We start from the raw sequence: 16,432 nt of genomic DNA on the forward strand, positions 1-16,432 counted from the left end.
TGCTCAGGTTTTATCATCAGACTTATAATTTTCTTTTCCTATAATGCTGTGATGTTATAAAACTTACGTGAACCTATTTATGTAAAGGGTGTGGAGGCTCATTGTTGCAAGTTTCCTGTTGTTGAGTTTGGACTTGTGTGCGTGTGAAGGTGCTCTCTCTGGTAGAAAGGTCAAAACTTCCATCTCATGATACTACTGGGCTACTGCTGTGCGCTCTTCCGTTTTGCCTTTGCCCTGGACAAAGATGTCTTTCTATAGATTTAATTCTTTGAGTATGACACATCTGCAACTGTCACATCATATGTAAAGAGACCATCTTTCAGAGGTTGTGCTGTGATGGAGGGTGCCTTTTGAAAAACAGCCAATGTGTTTTTATGTGCTTGGGATTATAATTACCCACTTTTCTACAGCATTGGTCTGTTTAGGCTTGATAAAGTGGGGAAACAAATGCCAACAAGTTAGAGAAGGCTTAGACAAGATCAGTACAGTAAGTCAAACTGACTTTGAGAAGATACTTCAATATAACAACTTCGGTAGGGTTTTCTGAGTGGAAGGAATTTCAAGTGAGAATTTATAGCCAAGACAAAAGGAAAACTCTTAAGTTTATTTTCTCTCTGCCCATTTTAATACCATTAAATTATGTAAAGTTTTCATTTGCTTTTAGCTTTGCTGAAAGGCTTTCTTTTACAGATGACAGGCCTATTCACTGCAGTCACTTGACATTTGGAAAAGCACAGGTGTTACAAGCAATGACAAGAATTCCCATGGGGCAGTGAGCCGGTCCTCACAGTCAGTCCAAATCCAGATGGAATTCTACACATTCATTTTATTATTTACATCTGTTTCTCATTATAAAATGTTTTTATATCTCCTGAAAATTAACATAAAAATAAACATCCATCTGTCCATTTTCTTAACTGCTTAAGAAAATGAAAAGAGCCCTGTATTACAAAGTCAGTTCAATGTACCAAGGTATTTTTTTTTTTTTTTTTTTTTTGTCATAATCTGGATTCACTTGCTCTACCCTGGTAACAATAAAAGCAATAAAATTGTTTTAGATTGCAAAGAGGGGAAAAAAACAATCAAGGAATAATGTTGTGACTAAGAATCTGTTTCTTAGTGATGCTCATCAGGGACATAAAATTAAAAAAAAAACAAAAAACCAAATATTAGATGCTTTTTAAAAACAAAACTTAAACCCCTCCTAGTGTCTGTGCCCAAAGGTCTGAGTGATGTTCCTGGAATGTTGACACCATTTTCCAGAGAAGGTCAGTAGGTGTCGGTGATTTCATATCTGTCGTTTTCTAATCTGAAACTTAACCTGTACTTAACCTCCAGAGCAGAATACATTTACGGCATAAGTTAGGCAGATCATGCTCATATTCTCACTTAAGGCCAGTTTAGAAGCACCAATTTCAACAATATCTTTGGACTGGGAGAGAGATGCAGGCACTGGGAGAGAATGCAGCAGAGCCTTTTGTTCTGCTGCACAGTATGGTGTGTGTGTGCGTGTGTGTGTGCGTGTGTGTGTGTGTGTGTGTTCGTAAGTTTGTTTATCTCAGTATTTCTATAAGTAGGTGAAGGTTCATGTCTCCATTCACTGAGTTATGAAACTGTCATCTGTGATATCAGTCAAAAAGATCTCAGTGAGGTCATATTTTCCGCAAGAAAAATATCCTTCAAATCATGTTTTCACCATCTGTTTTTGGGTGTTCACGTGCTGTCCATGTCCTGGATTCATCCCTGAACATTAGTGTTTCTCAAGAGTTGGCGCAAACTGCATGTTTCTGATGCTTAAATTAGCACAAATGTATTAAAGGCACCTCAAATACTCAAAACTCTAACACATGGGGTCACAACACTAAAGTGTTATTGGCACTTTAGGTGTAATGCATATGAGTTAGACTAATGCTAGTGCTAAGTGGTGGAAGGTTTAGTTAATTAATCATAATGTTTTGATAATTTAACAATTTTAAAATGAATTTTGTTGGGGTAACCATTTGTGAATGTAGTTTTGTGTAGGGTTTTTTTATGTAGTTATTCCTAAAAAGTCTAATTGTTAGTTCTTGGTAGCAAGTAAACTTTGGTTTTTAATATTAAACATTTAAATAAAATAAAACAAACAAACATTTAAACAGTTAAAATATTGCTATCATATCATAATCTTATGGTTGTAGTTTGCCAATTAAGTTTAAGGTCACAGGGAGTTGCAAGCTGATCTGCCAATAGCAAAATAGCCTCGAGTTACAGGGAGAAAGTTAACTGGGCAAGGGTCGTCCCTGCTGTCTGTCCTTTTAAAAGAGGCATGGTTAGGATCAACAGAGAACACAGGGAAGAGCAGCATATTGCTTCTCGTTACAACATCTGAGAGGTAAAGAGATACATCACAAAGACAAGCGAGCAAGACAACAGAGCTGGAAATCACTTTCTCTTTCCTTTAGACAACACCAGCATCTATTTTTCTTTCTCTCTCATTCTCTCCTTTTTTCCCTCCATGCTCTCATTGTGGAAGAGAGGACACAGACATGGACAGAGCCTTGAACTCAGATGCTGGTAAACACTTTAAATTTTTTCTCTTTAAGCAATTCAGTTTTTTCCCATTACTACTTCATCCCGTCAGTTGTATGTTATGCCAATGGCAGTCGGCAGGTATTTTTATGGATGCTAAATTCACACTGTCTTTGGGCCCCACAGGGAACATTATGTGTCTGTAATGTTGTTGGTGTTGGTTGTTGTACATGACTTATTAATGCTGACTCTCATCCATCTTTAATGTGGAGAGACCAGGTACGGCTTAATGGTTGCAGTGGCCACTTGTTTTACAAAAATATGGAAAACAAGGCATGTTGAGACATTTTCAGTATTGACATGCTAGTTAGAGGAAGCCTGGAGCATTTGTGAATGCATACAAAGCGGATGTGATAAGGACAGTAGGTGAGTCATGTCTGATGGTATATTTACCATCTGTAAATGTACCGTTCCTGTAATGTTATCAGCTTGTGTGGGTGCATGTGTTTTATTATGGAAAATCCTGGCAAGATGACAAGATTATATGCCTGTGGAGAAGTTTTATCAATGCAAAACTTTGTCACAACTTTGCAAGATGGTTTCACAAAACATCACAAATTTGTAGTTGAGTCTAGCTGAAGATGAATGTGGTTTTATGCATGGTGTAATGTACCATTGTTTACGCCAACACATGGGTTGAATGCCAGCATTTGACAGGTGTTTAAATGCTTTGCAAGATACTTTCTAGTAACAGCTATCCTTTTCCCTCTGTTCTAGGCATTATCATTTGTCAAACAAAGGTGAAGTCTTTATTGGATCATTGTATGTTTGAACTCTTAATAAGATGGTACTGGTTTGCCTAACTTTATTCATTTGCATTTCATTTGCGTGTGATTTGGTCCCTGCAGTTAGATAGGGTTGTAATGTCTCCTGGCTTAATTTTCATTAAACAAGTTTCAGAGCAGCTTATGCTTATCCAAGGGTTCGTAAAGTTCAGGCCCTTTCAACATCAAGCTTATTGGCATGCTCAGATGAGAGAGTTGCACCGCCGGCTCTAATTAGGCAATGTAATTTTAATATTGGGTTTGTGCCCAAACTGGTTTGACTGCATTAGCATTGCTTTTGGGTGATTACTTGACTAGCACCACTCACTGTATCACTTTAGGTCACACTGCTGTGAATGTGTTTATGCAGAAAGATAAAAGTATATTTATAGATGTTCTTTGGTACTTCATTCTGATGTCATTGTACATAACATGACTGCTTCCTGTGTTGTCAGGCTCTGAACATTTGCAGTCCACACATAATCCACTAGCTCTTGGTCAAATCCTGAAATTGAGCAAGAGTTGTATAGATCTGCAGGTAGCTGTTGAGTTGTTTTGAGTCTTAGTCTAGGTTTACTTCATTGATCTTTACCAGGAATATGAGTAAGTAATGCTTGTGTAACATGTCAGGGTGAGTGGGACTTTGAAACTCTGGAAAACATCCACCAAATAAATGTAAATCGCCATTGTTTTCCTTTGTCTGATACACCTGGGCTTGCTTGCAAACATGGATGAGTCAATCTAAGAAGCTGTCAATTTTGAGACAAATCTAAAAAAGTGAGAGAAGTCCTACCAGTCTACAAAGCTAAAAAGTCTTGATGTTTAAGGATAGTTGTCCATATTTCTAAATAATAAACTTGTGGTTCACTGAGTTTGAGCAGCACAGCGTTTCAGAATCCCCAGAAACCATGTGATGATATTAGACCACAAAAAGTATTCCTTTCACATGGCTGAACTGGTTGGAAATTTGCCCTGAAGCTGCTTCATTAAGCTTTGGATGAATAAACATAACTATTTTAAGCTGAAAATTTTAAAAAAGAAACCCTTTTCCCACTGCAATGCTGCCCTGTTTAGTTCACTGATTTTGGTTCTGTATTTGTTTTGGTCTTTCTGTATTCCCCAGGGTCAATAAATGTAGAAACTAACATTGGTCACATAAATCACATAAATTCAGAGGGTTTTGTGTTTTTAGATAAAAGTTTTCTGCTTTTGACAAAAGCAAATTAAAACAGACACAACTGAGTGGATAGTTGACATAATATCCCAGCACATAATGACTGGTTGCTGATTTGGAAAACAAAAAAGCCTCAGCTCTGTAAAATGTGGACTTGGAATTAGGTGTATTCAGATAATGCATATTTTCCCGACTTTAAAACAATCAGGGGAGATGTTTGATGTAATTAAATAATTTATTACTAAGTGTACAACAGTTACAAAAGTTTTTATTTTTTAAACCTGATTCTTCAGAGGCTCTCTTCTAGGATATGAAGAAATTGTTTGTTTTTTTTGGTCAGAGTAGGGGAGTGAGAAGCAGATGCCAGCCAGGAAAATGTGCGTGCGTGCGTGTGTGCTATAAGTTGTCTGGCTGATAAATGTCTCTTTGCAGATGTCAGGGGGACGTGATTCCTCCCAGCAGTCTGAAATTGCCTCTCCTATTACTCTTCCTGAATGGCAGGGGATAGTAGAATAATTGTGCGATTAGGGCTCCATTATTTCTTTGACCCTTGAAACAATATTTCTCTTTGTTATCTGTTCACTTTTCAGCATGCAGAGCCTACTTCTGCTTCCCAATCAATGATGTCTCTTTGGGCATTGTTTTACCAGAATTATTTATCTGCATTTGTTCTGTATTGCTTTTTCAAAGTTGAAAATGTAAAATCCAAAGTTAAAGGATTGAGGCTAATTCTTAGAGTTGTCATTTAATTTAGCATCACTTAAGTGGTGATAATTTAATGAAAATCTATTAAGTCAAGAAACAACAAAAAAAAAAAACGTTTGTTTCCATTTCTCCCATAGGTTTCTCATGCTTTTTTTTTTTTTTTTTTTTTTTTTTGAATTGAACTTTTCTATGTGTCCAATGCCCCTTCTTTTCTTTCCTCTTTCTCAGCATGCCAGAAACCTTATACAAGTACCAGCTAGTTCCCAGGGATGTTATGGAAACTCTGATCTCAAGTGACTCAGTAGGAGAATGCCATCCTACAGTGATAATCCAACAGGGCAAAAGTGCGACATCTTTGTTATTATTGTTTTGTTTTTGTGTTTTGTTTTTTTAAATTTCACGAGAGGTGGGCACACTTGATAAACACAGTCTGCTGATGGTTGTCTACTGTATACCTCCCTTTGGGATTCGTATGCAAGTTTGTTTATGTGTTTTTGTCAGTGTATGACTAATCTGTGTTTGTTTCCCAGCAGCATGATACCAGATCTTGGTGGATTTTTGGTGTGCAGCTTTGGTTTACATCATTTAATTTCAAGCCTCGCTTAACACGTTTCAGTTCATGAGATTCCATACATTAGGATGTAGGGGCTCAGTTAATAAGACTAAGAACATTTTGTAGGATATATCCAAAAATATCCCACTTGGTACAGTTTCTACATGCTGATTACAGCTGTGGGTGTGGTGCAGAATACTGATCAGGGTGCTACTTTTTATGGTAGTTGGAGCAGATGCCAGCTTTCAGTCAGGTTTTTAGAAACGCAGCATATAAGAATACATTTGGGTGTGGAAGGATAGTGGTATTAGTAACAACAATGTTACTAATAACTAGTAACAACATTGTTACTAATAACAGGAACTGAAAATTATTGCGATTACACCCCTAAATCTTCAGTTGCGTGCCTACAAGTGAAAAGAGACATTCCCCAGTGGAATACATACTCATGTTAAAAGAATGTTGTTATTTTTACCCACAGTAAACCTGATGCTTGCATTGTTTCATTCGTGGCCTTTTCCTTTTGTTTCACTGCTTTTAGTGATGGATACCAAAGCAGTATTTGCGGCCCTGTACGGTGTGTGCGAAGAAAATGCAGCTTTCTTCTCAGGGGGAGCCAAGGGGTCACAGGGTGATGCTGCACGGCGGCTGGTGGAGGCCATGAAGCAGATTCAGGAGCACGCTCGCAATCTGGAACCTGTTATTTCTGGCTTTGCTAATGTTTACCATCACTTTGATTTTGATCCACATATACCAGCTAATGGCTATCGCTCCCTGGTCAAGGTAGGCTTTCTGATGTTTTAAGATCTTTCTGCGTGTATAAATGAACTCTTGGATGTGTGTGTTTTTTATTTAATCTCTGTGCAGCTTGGAGAAATAGTACCTCTGCTGCAATACATTCTTATCAATATTCTTTCCACACTGTGAGAAACTATTCACAGCACCTCTTTGCTTGAATATCACTTTGTTTCAAGGTCAGTCCATTTGTTTTACAGATTGATTTTATGTTACAAAGTGGGCAAGATAAATTCCTCCAGCTGCGAATATCTGCCTCTACTGTATCCACTGTACTTTATCTTGTACAGTTATTGATGAAACATCATGACCTTCGGTTACTGCAGCCCACCACAACAGAATGAGTCTAGTAGAGCAGCAAATGAATCCTGTTCTGTTTTCTGGCTTCTCTGTTTCCACATTTATAATCCTTCTCATTCCAGCAGTACCACTCTTGCTAATCTGTAACACCCAGTGAAGCAGGAAGTTTTTTTTACATGTTCTCATTTAGCCATGCTTTCACACATCCTCTCCTTTCCCTTTAGGCTTACCACACTAATCTTAATCGCAACTTAAGCACACCCAGAAGACTTGTCTCTTTAATGAGTGCACAAATGGAGACTTACCATTAGGTTTTGTTTTTTCAAATAATGTGTATTGCTGTGTATCTTCATTTCAAGAATAAATATAATTCTATAAAATTGTATCCCTTTAACACCCAGTAATATAATGTTTCCTAATACTTATATTAGTACTTAATAAAGTTTTTAAGGTTAGTGTAATGTGATTTAGAATTTGCTGAATGTCAAAGTAAACTTTATTGTGTGGCGGATGTTTTCTAATTTTAGGTATTTTATTGTCACATTTATTTTCTAGGTTGTGCGTTGCTGCCTTCTCCACATCATCCACAAGGGCCACTACATCACAGCCAACCGCCGCAGCATCTTCTTCCGAGCAACACATAATGCAGGGGAAATGGAGGCGTACTGTAATGCTCTGTGCCAGCTGCGTGCCCTGCTTTACCTGGCTCAGCGCATGCTACATGACAACAGCCACGGCAATTTGTTTTTCCAGGATGAAAGCGGGCTCAGCGAAAGTTTTGTCCGTGAATATGCATCCATGCACAAGGGTTGCTTCTATGGCCGTTGTCTGGGCTTTCAGGTGAGATGAGCTGTTTTAGCAGTCATGTTTTAATGTGACAAGGATAAGCACTGGGAACTGTGGAGTGGTGAGAGTAAGAAGAGTAAGAAAACGTGTTTTCTGCTTTAAAACTGTTATAAAAATATAGATGAGCAGCACTACTCATAGCTACAGTTCTGGTAAAGGTTATATACATTTTTCATCCATCAAATTTTTCATATTGCATTCTACACCTTTAATTTTTTTTTTTATATTTTGTGTTGTGTTAGGACTAGTTAGTTGCGGAATAGAGGTCTCAAAGATTTCTATAGTAATTTGTAAAGTATTCTTTAGTTTTGTAAAAGAAAGAACTTGTTTATGTTTGAGGCAACTGGTCTGTTACCTGGTCTGTGTATATTCCCCTGCTTTTATTTTAGAAATAGGAATTGACCCTAAAAAGAGATGTTAAGGCTATGAGAAATACAGAACGACGATCTGGTGATCTTTACAGCAGTTCCCATTTTTCTCAGTTGAGCTTAACAAGGGAGGCTGAACTCTCACAGCACAGAGGTCAAAAGCAAACTAAAGGGAAAAAATGATGAAGCTCCCTTTGAGTCTGTTCTCTATCACTTTGTAATCTCTTACAATTCTGTTATTATGAGATTTTCTCATTCTTTTTTCACTTTCTTTTGTAGTGATTCTAGTCACATTTGTGTTCTATTTCTTATGTTTAAATGTGTGGATAGTGGACTGGAATTGAAATTATTTTCTCTGTTTTTGTACATGCCTTCTCCCCTCTAGTTCACTCCAGCCATTCGCCCCTTTCTTCAGACCATCGCTATCGGCCTTGTGGCCTTTGGAGAAAACTACAAGCGGCATCAGTCAGGAATAGGTCAGCAACATCTTGTCTGCATCTGCACCCTCTCATCATCCAGCCAGATCGTTTTCATTCATAGATCGTACTCATCCAGCCCCACACCTCTTCTACATTGCTCCCTTGCCCCAGACTGTGTAACTTTTGATGTTGTGTTTGGATTGTAGATGCTCTTTCATCCCTTGGAATCTTGAGGGCTTGCTGCTGTGCTTCTTTTATATTTCAGAATGTTTTGAACATGCACATAGTTATGTACAGAGGCACCAAGAGAAGAACATGCACTGTCATAGACACACATGTATTGTGCATGTGTGTACACAGACAGAAAACTATTTAACATTCAGTAAAGAATTATCCATTTCTCATGGTTTCTTGTGCTCTCTGCTGCACCACAGTGGAAGCAGGAGGTATTGCACCATATGGTGAGTGTGCTAGACCATCACCCCTTTTATAATATTCCTCTGTAGTGGTCTGTATAACTGTGTGAAGAAACTTATTTTATTCTAAAGCTCTTACTCTGCCAAATTGTTCTGCACTTAGCACTGTAAGCTACATTAGCATTCCTGTGCCTGTACATCATCATGATAAAAGGCCTTTCCTTACTGCCCATCCTTGACCCATAATCGTGGGCAGTAAACAAACCGCTGAAAGCAAGAGAAGATTGATAATACAATTGAGTCCTTGTGTGGCTTACCATGGGCCCAGTACAGTAGACTTAAAATTCCCTGTGGCAAAAATGACTGTAGTGTTTTGACTATGTAAAATTTCACCCTTCTAAGTTTTTTTTTTTTTCTTTCTCTCCCCTGCTAGGGACCTGACACTTGAAACTTTAATGTTCATTCCCTCCTCCACTTGTTCCTGCTCTTTGTCTGTGTGTTAAATGTGGCTCCCTTACCTGTTATTTTAATCTTTTGTCCTTGCTATTTAGTTTCTGTTACATTTTTAACCCATCATTATCATAATATGCATTTGTCTTTTTTTCCATTGCCCTATCTCGGTCTCCTCCTCATCATATATGCTTCTCCCTACTTTTTTCAGGGGTAGCAGCCAGCTCTTTCTTTACCTCAGGAAAGTATGCCATTGACCCCGAGTTGAGGGGGACTGAATTTGACCGCATCACCCAGAACCTGGATGTCCATTTCTGGAAGACATTCTGGAACATCACTGAAACTGAAGTCCTGTCTGTGAGTAGACTGTTAATGTTTTTTGTGTCTGTCTGTTGACAAACACACAGAGACGCGCACTCTTGGACATCTGTAATTGAGAAGAGTTATCTTTGCTAACCAATGCACCAGGATCTGCACAGTGCTGTTTTTAATTTCGGAGCAGTATCAGATTTACTTTGCTTTCCTCTGGTAATGGTACCTTTCTATCATTATGCATTTCACCTACAGGCTGTTAGTAATAATAGAGTGGAATTCAATTTATTCAATGGGGTTCATGATTTATTCATTCAGTTTCTCTTTCCCTCCAGTGGCCTGCCTCGCTCTGAAACTTGGACTTTTTTTCCCTCATCTTCCTTTGACTTTTTTTCTCACTAAATGTCTGGGGGTTTTTGTTTTGTTTTTTTTCTGTCTGTCTCTTTTACCACAGAGTCTCGCCAGTATGACATCCACTCAAGTCAAGGTAAACCGAGCTCTTTCTGTGCCTCCTGCGACCTTTGACCTTCCCTTGGCGGCCAACCACAGAGCATCAGTAACTATAGCTCCACCATCAGCGCACATCGGCACTGCTCCTGTTCAGATGAGACTCATTTCGTATGACCTGCGTGAAGGACAGGTACTTGAATCTTTATTCAGTCCATACTGTAGTGGCATACTTGAAAATTCAATAAAATCTTTATAATCGCAAACTCTGCAAAAGTTTATAGAGCTTTTAAAGACTAATGCTGGCACTTGCTGTACACTTGTCTCTATGTCATTGTTATGTTGAGTTCTAATCTCATTCTGGATGACTGCCAGAGATGGGCTTGTAATACGGTAATGTGCTTTTCATGCCTGCGTAGTAGGTTGAGACATAACAACAAAGTCAAACTTGTGATCTGAATGACATAAACAACCTGATGAAAGACCCTGGCGCTCATCTGATCTGATTATTCTCAAAAATATTTTAAGTAGGGTTGTAACAGGTCTGAAACTGCTAAGGATACACTGCAGGCACTGCCAGTTAGCATCTGACTTAAGGGCTTCATCTGGAAGCAAGGGAGGCATCAGTCGCAGGTGTTTGATCTAAACCTTGTTGGGCTGCACACAGCCTTGGTCTGGCAAGCATTTGTGAAGTCTGTTAAAGCAAAACATATAAGGGGAACCTTCCTAACTTGGACACCACCAAGGCAAAAGAATATAGAAAAGTGCAGCTACAAATTTAAACTGTCCTTGTGTTGCACACAATACACATATGTCTCCATGGTAGAGGTTAAATGTCAGAGAAGTGGTTAGTTATTAGCTGGAGAAGACACAGATTCTTTGCTACAGTTCAACATAGTCACAATAACAAAGAACAGTACAACAAAACTAGTGGTCAGAATTTAAAAAAGCAAAAGATACAACAGCGTGAAGCCGTAATCTACCTGTAATCTAACTCTTCTTTGGAGGTGGAGGAACATTACAGTAATTGCTTAAAGAAGCTTCTTCGACATCTTTAAGAGTTCTAAACAAATGTCTGTCCTCCTCCTGAAAATCTTATGTACGCAAACACGCATTGCAACTTCTTATCTTGTGCGTGTTTTTTTTTATTTTGACAGCGAATGCGCACCTGCGGACCACTTATGTGCAGCCCTGGTTATTTAGTTTGTCATATTGCAGCCACAGAAATTCTTTTGTCCATGAAACCATAAAGCTGCACTTTCTTTTTGCCTCATAGTCTGATTTGTCATAACTTTTCCGTTTTGTGGTAAGCTTTTCTTTCGCTGTCACTTCTTCACCCTGACCTGTCTTATTTGGCTCAGCAGAACTAAAATATATTTCCTGCTGCTTTTACACAGGCGCTCAGCGATTCTCTGCGCGATCAACCTCTCACATGTTTAAGCTTGCTGCCGGAGATTTCACTTGTCATGTTTGCATAGTAAGCTAACGATTGATAAGACAATGTCAGAGGAATTGGTGCGCAAATTATCATCACTCACCAATCAGTGCTGTCGCTCTCTATACACAGTTCGCGCGACTGCAAAGTGAAAGCAAAAAACAAACGCAAATTCAAACGCGATTTCAATATGTCACATATTGACAGTGGCTCACCGATGCCAATGACATAATTACCCAGCTACATTTCCGAAAGAATGCAAAAGCACTGACATATATTTTTCCTTCCTACGATAGCCCGACGGGCAGGGCAGAGATAGATTTTGGTAGCCCGACTGGAAAAATCGCTAGCCCCGGGACGTCGGGCTAGCAATTTTGCGAGCCCTGTATCTGATTGAGGAATCACTCATCTTTGGAAAAGAGTTTATTACAGAGAAATGGCTCTTTCCAAAATAAAAGCTATACTATATGCTTCTTCTGGGCTATATTCTCAGCAGCATATTAAACATATCAGGTCCCCATAAGGAGAATCATGTGCTAATGGCTGTCTAAATGACTCGGGTAAAGTTTGCAGCATGCGTGCTTGTTGTTTTTGTCTGCTTCCACTTGTCTTTGCACTAGGATGATGTCAGCGTAAAGGTGCAGTCATATTCGTTGTGTTCCCACTAGTGCTGTCAGCGTAAATCTCGTTGAAATAACGTTAACGCCACAACACAGCAAATCTCCGTTAACGAGCTACCGCGGATCGCCCCGTGTGTGGGGCTGGACAGCCAACACGTTAACGAGCTAACTGCGCTAACACACTAGTTCCCACCCGTGTAATTGAGCATTGCTGACACATCCAACATACTGTTTTACTTTTGTCCATGACGCGCTTACCTTCAGGGTCATAAGTCACATGAAAACCAAAATAGTTCCAAACGCCAGATCTGAATGAGGGTGGGGGAGGTTCAATTTGCCATGTTGCAAGGAGAGCTTAACTTCTGTCTGGCTAGCTTGCCCTGCGCTCAGTGAATCTGGACTCCGCCTAGGCTGCACTGTCGAGCGCAGATCCACTGAGCGCTCAACACAGACAGCACCGTCAGAGGGAAAATTGATAAAATAAATTAAAAATGTTGTATTGTTCGATACATATGCGTACCGAACCGAAAGCACTGTATCGAACGGTTCAATATCGATATGAGTATCGTTGCACCCCTACTGAGCACTTAGACAAGAAGATAAGTAGACTGCCAGTGCTGGGTGCTAGGCCAGTCCACAGGTTGTTTGTGTCACCAGATGACACTTGCATCTTTCTTGGCATTATCTGTGCATGTGATGCATATTTAAGTAGCCAACTCTGGTGGTTAGGAAAGTGTACTGAAATAGGTTAGTCGTCCTCCATATGTTTTTGCTGACCTTACATATATCAGACATTAAAAAAATCTTTCAGTGAACAATTCAACAATATTTGTTGGTATTTTCCTTGTTTCTTGTTTACACACACACACACACACACACACACACACACACACACACACACACACACACACACACACACACACACACACACACACACACACACAATGTCATTACTTTCTTTCTTTCTTTTTTTTCTTTTCCCTTTGCCTCCCTTTTTCTCTTGGGAGACTCCCCCTTTATCAGAGCTGCTCTTTGTAGCCTGGCACTTAACCAGACATACAATTTCTCACATTGATCATCCAACAAACAACAGTCCTTTTTATGTCACAAAACACAAGCCCGCATCAGTCGAAACACTTTCTTAGCCTCTGTCCTTGTTTCTGTTAATTAATGGGAATTAGTATGTGTTCCTGCAGCCAGGCAAGGTTGTCAGCAAGCTGCTGCAGAACAACTGGTTAATCCACTTCTCAAAGGAACCCTGTTGCTAACATTAGAAAATTAATCAGCAATAAGACACTGTTTGGAACCACAGACACTGTAAATACTAGACCCAAATAAGAGATCTTGATTATTTGTCTTTCTGTTCATCTTCTAAGTTATTCATTCTCCTAATAAGGTTTTTTTTTTTTTTTTTTTTTTTTTGTTGAATCTCACTCTCTCAGGACAGTGAAACACTGCTGTCTCTGTCCCGCTCCGAGGGGGGTGCTATCTCTCTTTCCCTGGGGCTGAAGACCAAGCGCCTCCCCTCTTCTCCATGTCTCTTGATCCATTTCCATGGAGGAGGCTTTGTGGCACAGACCTCAAAGTCTCATGAGGTGAGAAACTACTGTTCTACTGAATTTAGCTCAGTTTCAGAAGTGTTTTACTTTGACTAGAGATTCATTATGATTACCTCTGTCTTGCGTGATAAAACTGGTTAGATTCAATGGACTGCTTTTCCTTGTATTTAATGGAGGTTTGTATAGGAGAGTATTGACGTGTTTGTAAGATTTTATAATAGAACACAGACCAAGAAAAGGTGGCACTTACCTGTCAAAGCACTAACAACAATACACCTCTAGCATTAGATACCAAGTTCAGGTTTTGAGCCTCTATCACCAAAGCTGTCATCCAGCTAATTTCATCCTCTTATCCCTTCAATCATGTTTTCTCAGACTAATTGTAATGAAAACCCAACTAATTAAAGTGTTGATGAGACAGATACTAGTTGACAGCAGAGGAGAAGAGGGGTTACCAGTCTGAGTCTCTTCCCCTGTCAATAGTGTGACATGGATTGAGAATTTAGACTAATTATTTTTATAATTATCCCCTGAAAACTTAACAGAGACTCTCTGACCTTACTCTGTGGCTTACTTACTGGTAAGGTGCTTGCAGAGCTGACCCTTGTCTGTGATTGCTTTCTGTCATCTAATTCATCCTCACTCCTTTTTGTTCTCATAAAGGAGGAACTTGTATCCTAGATTTAATTTCTGGATCACTGTTCTAGAAAAGAGAAGCACATAGACACTAGCCTTGTATATTATTACTATGTAAAAAACCCTTAAAGTATTTTTTTTTTCCCCCTTTTGATCATAAGTTTAAATTGGTGGCAGTAAATAAATTTTAACAGCAAGACTGCACATTAGTGTGGTTTGTTGATTATAAATAGGAAGTGCTTGTGTGGTCATTATGTGGCATCAAGCTACTTATAGCTGCTTTAAGACAGGGCTCTGTGAAATTGCAAAGGACATTGGCATCCTTGATCTGCAGCTGCATAGCAACCAAAGGATGAGAGGGAGCAATCAGAGAAGGGATGTGTGGGGCTGTCATGTTGAATTAACAGAGAACTGTACAACCCCGCAGAGAAAGATTACCCAGGGCACTAATGGAAGACTTGTCAGACTATCCTTCTCTCTTTTTTTCTAGGCGCTTGTTTTTTTTTCTTTTCTTATTACATCCTCCTTCTCAATCTTTTTGATATCACAAAATCATTTTTGTTCACTTTGTGTCCTTTTTCTACATCACAGTTTAGTTGTATTTGGACATCACTTTCCTCCTTTTGCCTTTTTTGATCCCTCTACCAAGACCCAGAAATGAGGAATACAAAAATGAAAAATGTTATGATGCAGTGGAGATGAGCATTTTTGCCTTCAGTCGCTCATTTAACCTCTTCTAGATCCTGTATCTCCCATCATATGGGGGAGATGAACAGTTCAACCTCAGATGAAGAAGCCTGTGGTGGTCTCAGTGCATAATGATGCTGATATCACAGGAATAAATGTACTTAGTCTATGTATTTAGTAACTTGGGCACAAACCCACATTCAGTAAATGTTGAGGTATTTGCAGATTAACTGCTATTTCTGTCTAAGAATCAGTAGGACAGCAGCTCCTCTTAATTCCTGCTTAGAGGATAGATTTGGGACCCTCTAAAATTATGTGTGTGAGGAGAGTTTCCTGAGTCATTTAAATTTATACAGCCTGGTTCCCACCCATTAAAACTCATGCACACACCTCTTCTCTGCCCAGTGGGGCATTTAGGGAAAAAAAGAAAAAAATTATAAATACTTAGCTCCTTTTATGCAGGCAAATGATGAACTGTCTGACTAGCAGACCTGCCCATTGACTCATATTGACTTGTTGTAGACTGCCAGTAATGGCTGTTGTTCTCACTCAGTAGAACGCATATACACCTTGGGAGCAGCTTTACTGATTTGCACAAGCTCACATTGCCTTTCCTGCTCAGTGCTCGGACTGCATGCACACACTTATCTGTGTCCTCACACCGAGATTTATCCTGACAGGTAGAGTTTTAAGACATCACAGCTGACTGCTGGAGCATCTACTTTTCTTTTTGTCATACTAAATCAATGAGGGATGAGACGGCACATAAACATGTACACACTGTGCTCTTCCTGCCATTGTGAATGGTGATTTGTTGCTTTCACCAACACCTATCATAGCAAACGTATAGGTGTTGGAATTTGATAAAGACAGAAGAGGAAAGGGCGAATGCTTTGCAAAAGTAATATTGTCAGAACTCATCGTGCCTTTGTCACATTTCAAGGTCACTGCCTAAGCAGAGTAAACGCTTAACCTGACTGTAACGATATAAAACAACGATCAGTATTCTGACAGCAAATCTGTATCTATGGATTTTCTTTGTATATCCACGCCACCTCCTTCTCTTTGTCCTCTCTCTTCATACTTCACAAAATAGGACATGTGGGCACCTTTGTTATTGCAGTGCAAAAAGAAGGAAAATGGATTTGACTGTGAGGGCAGCGCTCATTCTCCCTTTGTCTAGACAGTAAGCCAGAAAGCAGACAGATGACATCAGAAGAAAGCATAATTTTCATAACTTTTTGTCCTTCATTTCAAATGTTCCACACAGCAGGCTTTTCCTCAATCACTTCTCTTTTTATTTCTGTCTCCCTGCCTCTGTGTTTTATTATGGCTGCTGTTGTGTGTCATAAATTTACCAACATAAAAAAGCAGTGTT

General features: G+C 39.3%; 1 protein-coding gene across 6 annotated transcripts in view; it reads left to right on the plus strand.

The window, feature by feature from the left end:
- lipeb (lipase, hormone-sensitive b) overlaps window positions 1–16,432 on the plus strand; it is a 30,271-nt gene that overhangs the window by 1,172 nt on the left and 12,667 nt on the right. For 2 of the 6 annotated variants that reach the window (XM_085176562.1, XM_085176566.1), the window contains 8 exons: window positions 2,513–2,553; window positions 6,306–6,547; window positions 7,415–7,699; window positions 8,459–8,549; window positions 8,927–8,953; window positions 9,570–9,715; window positions 10,125–10,310; window positions 13,615–13,767. In XM_085176562.1, coding sequence (XP_085032688.1) covers window positions 2,513–2,553; window positions 6,306–6,547; window positions 7,415–7,699; window positions 8,459–8,549; window positions 8,927–8,953; window positions 9,570–9,715; window positions 10,125–10,310; window positions 13,615–13,767 — 1,171 coding nt within the window. The remainder of the gene's footprint in view (window positions 1–2,512; window positions 2,554–6,305; window positions 6,548–7,414; window positions 7,700–8,458; window positions 8,550–8,926; window positions 8,954–9,569; window positions 9,716–10,124; window positions 10,311–13,614; window positions 13,768–16,432) is intronic. The other 4 variants (XM_085176564.1, XM_085176567.1, XM_085176563.1 and 1 more) reach the window with 3 other exon arrangements.

This window comes from Neolamprologus multifasciatus, chromosome 11 (assembly GCF_963576455.1).
Source record: "Neolamprologus multifasciatus chromosome 11, fNeoMul1.2, whole genome shotgun sequence".
Classification (NCBI taxonomy): domain Eukaryota; kingdom Metazoa; phylum Chordata; class Actinopteri; order Cichliformes; family Cichlidae; genus Neolamprologus; species Neolamprologus multifasciatus.